The 6,000-nt window shown below is 44.2% G+C and overlaps 1 protein-coding gene across 1 annotated transcript in view; it reads right to left on the minus strand.

Annotated features, from left to right (window-relative positions):
* stard13a (StAR related lipid transfer domain containing 13a) overlaps nt 1–6,000 on the minus strand; it is a 58,373-nt gene that overhangs the window by 38,475 nt on the left and 13,898 nt on the right. Inside the window, exon 5 of the mRNA XM_030792400.1 lies at nt 3,971–4,001. Coding sequence (XP_030648260.1) covers nt 3,971–4,001 — 31 coding nt within the window. The remainder of the gene's footprint in view (nt 1–3,970; nt 4,002–6,000) is intronic.

Below are 6,000 nucleotides of genomic sequence, written 5' to 3' on the forward strand. Positions count from 1 at the left end.
GATCCACAAATGTCCCCATAAAACCACCTCTTATCAGATGTCAGCAGGATCATAGGGACATTTGGTCCACACAACATCACAAAAGAAGGTACACACACATACACACACACACACTCAAACACTCACACACGCACACACACATACACACACACACACACACACACACACAGGCTAGAGTTGGTGAAACATTATATCCTGAGGCCATGGAAAATGAGGTAGTGGACATCAGTTGTATGGAAAACAAAAAGGCTTTTCCATTTCCTTTATGGGAGGAAGACCGATAGAAAAAGAAAGAAAAAAAAGCAAAAGCAAACGAGAAAAAAAAAACAAACAAAAAAAAAAAACCCAAGAGCTCGGTAAGACCGTGTGGCTTTCCTTCACAGACAGGGTCCCTGCAGTGCTGCACAGTGTTCCTGCCACACAGTCTTTCTGGGTCACGAGGACCAAGGACCGGCAGACATCAGTGTGAAAAGGATTAACGCCAAGAGCAGATGAAATTGAAATTGGGATCAATGAGGCCCGATAAGCTCTTAAGCATCTATAAAAAATATTGCAACATTATCTCACATTAATTCCCACAGCAAGATGTATTTGAACGTCAATCTGGTGGTCAGCTTTGGAAGGGGACCTTAGGGGGGAATTACGTTTTTTTTTTTTTAATTCACGAGTGGGGCGGATTGGGCCAGGGTAAGATTATTGGCTTAGCTTTATACGCCGTATATGCCTTCAGCTTGGATGTTGGAAGGAGAATTCCAGAAGAATTTCTGATGCGTTATCATTCGTTAACTAGTTTTTTGTTTTTTTTTAATGGTCAAATTTGTTCTCAATGTACTATACAACTGGGGTCCTCAGGTAAGGCCTACAAAGACTATCTTTTGGGTCAGATTTCAGCAGTGAAACCTAAATTGGTCTCTGTAGAAATGACTAGACAAAGGGTTAAGGAAAAGGGGACAGGCGGCCATGAGTGAAAATGAAGAAAAGTGTCGAATGTAGCATTAAAGTACAAACAAATCTTTGGCTGAGTTCTTAACCTCTTTATCTGTCACACATTAAAAGCACATGGTCCTTGTCTTTTTCCAGGTAAAGCACTTCTTCTTCTTCTTTTTTTTTAGCTGATCTACCACACCCAATCAGAGAAAGAAAAGAGTCTACGTCACAGATCATTAATATATGAGTGTCTGAGTTTTGACCCTACGAACTGTGCTCCTGATTGGCTGCTCCACCCGTAAAATCATCCATCTCTGGCAATACGTAAGAATTCCGCTCCAACCGTCTCTGGGTCTGTCTGCACTCAGCCTCTCCACCATTGAGCTGTCCTGCTACATCCTCAGCCTGGACCCTTCCCTGTGCTGGACCTCAGGGGTCCGGTCAGTGCCTCTGCAGCAGACAGAGGCTAAATTTAACCCGCGGTATGGGGTAAGGAGAGGAGAGTCCGACAGGCACGTGGCTGGGTCTCCTCTGCTCTGTTGACCGTTTCTCTCTCGGAGGCAGAGACACACGCTCGCTCAGGGGGGGGGGGGCTGATGGGAGAACGACCTGTTGGGCCGTATGCGAACCTGCGTCGGGCATCCGCTCACGCTCCCAAAAACACAGGACATTTAGGACAAAGCCTGATTCATTGCACAACATTCGAATTCTGTGTGTCATTAGACTCACCACAATTTTAGTTTTTACTGCCAACATGTATTTGCAGAATGTCAAATATGTCCCTTCCCCTTAATGTGGGACAAATGCTTGTCTCTGTCAAGCATCTTCATTTTGAAGAGAAGTTTAAATAGTACAAAAAAAAGAGCTAAAAGTCACTGGTGATGAACTCAGTTTCATTGTTCATATATGTAATATCATAACCGGTGTCACATTTACCACAAGACTACAGTAAACCTTTCTTAGGCCTTTTTTAGGGATCGCACTAACCCAAAAATCAGAGTAGAAGCTTATCAGACTCAGCTTGAGTGTGAGTGTGTGTGTGTGTGTTCCCTGAGATGCCATCCATCACAACACACACACTTTGTATCACATGACCTTAAAACACTCCCAAAACACACAGACAGAGAGACACAAACACTCTTGCATTCCTCTGCACTGGGCACATACACACAGACACACACACACAAACACACACCCCTACCACACCCTGTCTCCACAGAGGTCATGTGAGAGAGCAGGCAGAACTTGAATGTGGCATGACCTCTGACCTCTCCAAAGTCTCTGGGGCCCCATTAACACGTAGCTAAACACTTCCCCGAGACCGCCCAGCGACGGTAACGCGAGATGACTCCTTACAATGGCTGTGGAAAATGCCAGCACTTGTGGAGTGAACTTGAGTCTTTTAAAAACAGACAGAACAGGACACGGTGGCTGGCCACACTCCCTGACTCCCCGAGTGCGGTGCTTAACCGCGGCCAGTCCGACGCCTGTGCCTGTCACTCACTCGGGTTGAGGCTGAAGAGATGTCGGACACAGGGGGCAGCCCAGCATGTGCTCAGTTTGTCCACGGCTAAAACAACAGCACAAGGCATTTAGTCCTTCACAGACATGCCTGGCAGGAGAACACCATACACTCTCATTCAGGAACCAGCAGCTTACCACGTGATCACTGCCCACGATATAAGATATTGCTTTTTAGATTGACAGATAGATAGAGATATAGATAGAGATAGAGATAGATTTAGATATATAGATATTAACTTAGGGAAACCTGAGTCATTCACTGGGAAAAGGGAAAGCAGAGTCATACTTCAACACAACTTCTGAATCAGTTAAAAACCCAAATGGTAGAGTTCACTTTAAGAGGTCCTTACTGCCGTTCACTTTAAGTAAAACTTCTCAAACAAGAGAAGTGTGTGGTTCAGATGTCTGTATGTCTGTGTGTGTGCGCGTGTGTGTGTGTGTTAGTTAACAATGTTCAGAATCACACTTTCATGGTTCAGGAGGTGATGCAGTGGAGAGACTGGTCAGCAAAACAAAGCAGAAGTTGAGTCAGCTTACATTTCTCAAGCACTACACAAAATAAAATCATGAGCCAGCAACAGGAGTACTCTCTGATTTCAGTCCGCGTGTGTGTGTGTGTGTGTGTGTGTGTGTGTGTGTGTGTGTGTTTGTATGTGTGTGTGTGTGTGTGCGTGTGTGTGTGTGTGTGTGTGTGTGTATATGTGTGTGTGTGTGTGACTGTATGAGCGTGAACAGCCTGTGACCCTCTGGCCAGCCTGTAGGTGAACTTTTAGACAGTCGAGGTGACCTTGTGTGACCTCTGCAGACTCTTACCCTCCCTGTGCATGGTCACAAACACAAACGATTACGCAATGATAATGCAGAGGCAAACTGGAGCATTCTTACAAAGAAAGCATTACACTGGTTTTTTTTTCTCTTCTCTTTCTCTAACAAGGAGCTATGCCCGAAACTTCAGCGTTCAGTTTAGTCTGAGATATTCAAACCACGTAAATTCCGAATACTCTTCGTTTTTCATATTGGTGCCAACTTGCGCTGAGCCTTTCAAACCAGTGGGATTTCTAGTGTTTGGCGTGGTTTGCACCTTTGGTATTCTGTAAAGAAGTGTGTGTGGTGAAGGCAAAAATAACAGGATTTTTGTCTGGTTGGATTTCGACATACTGTAAAAGCCAAAGCAGACCTTCCCAGAAATACATGTAACCCTGGTAACAGATAGGGGTTTCATGGAATATTGTGCTGCCCGAATTTCCACACAGGCAATGGTTTCTGTTGTTATTCTTAGTAATATTATATCCCTCTGTGAACACTGACACCACTCACACACCCACACACACACACACGCACAAGCTCTCTCTCTCTTTCCCTCTCTCTCTCTCTCTCTCTCTCTCTCTTACACACACAAGCTTGTCCATACAAATCAAGCTTGGGTCTACAGAATGAGCGCTCTCTGACACACATACACACACACACACATCATCCATCATCATCACACACACTTCTTAGGAAAAGATGTGTCTCTTACCTGCTGATGCGTCACTCATCTTCACTCTCACCTACAAAAGAAACACACACACACACACACAAGACACAAGACACGCAGTCAGACTCTGACAATATGCAGGGAAGCAGCTGACAAACCTGACCTTTGACCTAATGACCCCTCTGACAAAGTGAGCACACACTCAAAAAAAAAATACAATTACACATCAGAGAACAACTTTAAAGTCCAGAGTCATTCATTACGCTGTAAAAATCCAACTTTGCTTGTCATGTGTTTGACGGTGACGCATCTTTTACGAACAAGACTGGTCGTCCGTGTTTTTTTTTTGTTTTTTTTTTACAGCAAACGTGCTCCTTCCAGTTCACAGAACACAAGGGACCTGGACTCACTCCACCGCACAGGCAGAATTGACTGCTGGCATCAGTTACACACAGGGTCTGACCAGATGTAGACATCCAGCGTCCTCGATCAATGCAAATTCTATTTCGGGCTGAGAGGTTCGCAGAAAGCCGTGGCTCCGCCTTGACCAGGCCAGCGCTCTCTGCCCCATGATGAGAAGAATCTTCTAGATAGCCTTGGGCACAGTCGGGCTGAATCATCGGAGAGAGAGACACGTCCAATGGAACGCAGATGTGTTTGAAATGCGAGTTGTAAAGGAAAAAGCACTTCACCCTTTCACCAAATGACTCACTGTTACTACATACAGAGACGGAGTCAAAGCTGTCCAAAGTCATTTTACAAAGGGTCAGAGTGTGTACAAGCCTTTAGTGCAACTCAGTGGTTCATCGGTTCATTAACAAAAGCCATTTTTGGTTTGTTAATAATTTCAGCTAGTTTACTGGTCCCTGATCATTTGCCAGTTGAGATGCTAAACCACAGTCCTGAATCCACGCTGGCCCTCCGGGAACGGCTTTCGACAGCGTTGACTACAGGGATGATGTGGATTCCTATCTACATTTGTTGAATTATTGGTAGAATGAAGTATCAGTTCAAAATTTGGCTTTGAGCTGGACACACAGCTGACAGTTCACAACATGACAGACAAATACAAAAACACAGAATCCTACTGGTTGCAACAGTGAGTTAAAACCAGACGTACTCTGTGCTGTCTCACTGAATGACGTGAAATCAACCCAGCCCACCAACTCAAAACCCAGGGTTAAGTCTTAGCTCCAAAAATATCATATATATTTTTTAAAGGAAATGAAGTCTTATTTTTGGGCTCCTTTCGAGCCCTGTTTTCGTGCTATTCTCAGGGGCGTCTGTGCTCTACTCTACTTTGCTGTGGAGTGAAGGACATTCTACTGGCAAAATTAACAGTATATCAGAGAAATGACCCAGATATTGGGCTAACACACCCCTCCTCTCCCTCAACTTCTACATCTCCGTTACAGGAGACGACCCACAGGAAACCCAGGCCCTCTAAATTTGACCAAGAATAACCGCGCACATACATAAATAAAGGCGTTATTTGAGAGTGGATCACGCAAATGGGCCAGAGGTTTATTTTCCAAACACAGAGTGGATTTTAATATCTCCAGAGCTTCTCATTCTTTTCACGCTGAGTCATCTCAACACACTTAGACGTAGGAAAACTTCTCTTTTTTTCTCATGTGCCAATCTCTCGATTTTTCTCACCTTCCAGCACCAGCACGCAGTCCAGTGTTGACACCTCATAATTATTTTTTTAACTGTAATAAGTTACCAAAACTCGGCGGGGAAAAAAACCCCCCAAAAAAAACAAAACAACGGAAGCAACTCATTAGCGCTGAGTCACTACAATTAGACTTCACAATCACACCAAGTCTAACATTGGGTGTGCCGATTTTTTTTTTTTAACAGTCCATTCAAAATTGTGATCTTTCTGTTGGTTATTAGGGTAACAGTAATGTGAGTAATGCAAGGCATGTCTGGAGAAAGCCTTTGAGGTCCTGAGAGAAAAAAAAAACAGGAAGAAAACATGGAGGATGGAGAGTCTGATCTCAAGCTGGGTGACTCTCCTTCTCTCGATCCAATTGAATTAGTCCATTTCTGCCCTCTGTTTTTGTAAC

This window comes from Chanos chanos, chromosome 15 (genome assembly GCF_902362185.1).
Source record: "Chanos chanos chromosome 15, fChaCha1.1, whole genome shotgun sequence".
Lineage (NCBI taxonomy): Eukaryota > Metazoa > Chordata > Actinopteri > Gonorynchiformes > Chanidae > Chanos > Chanos chanos.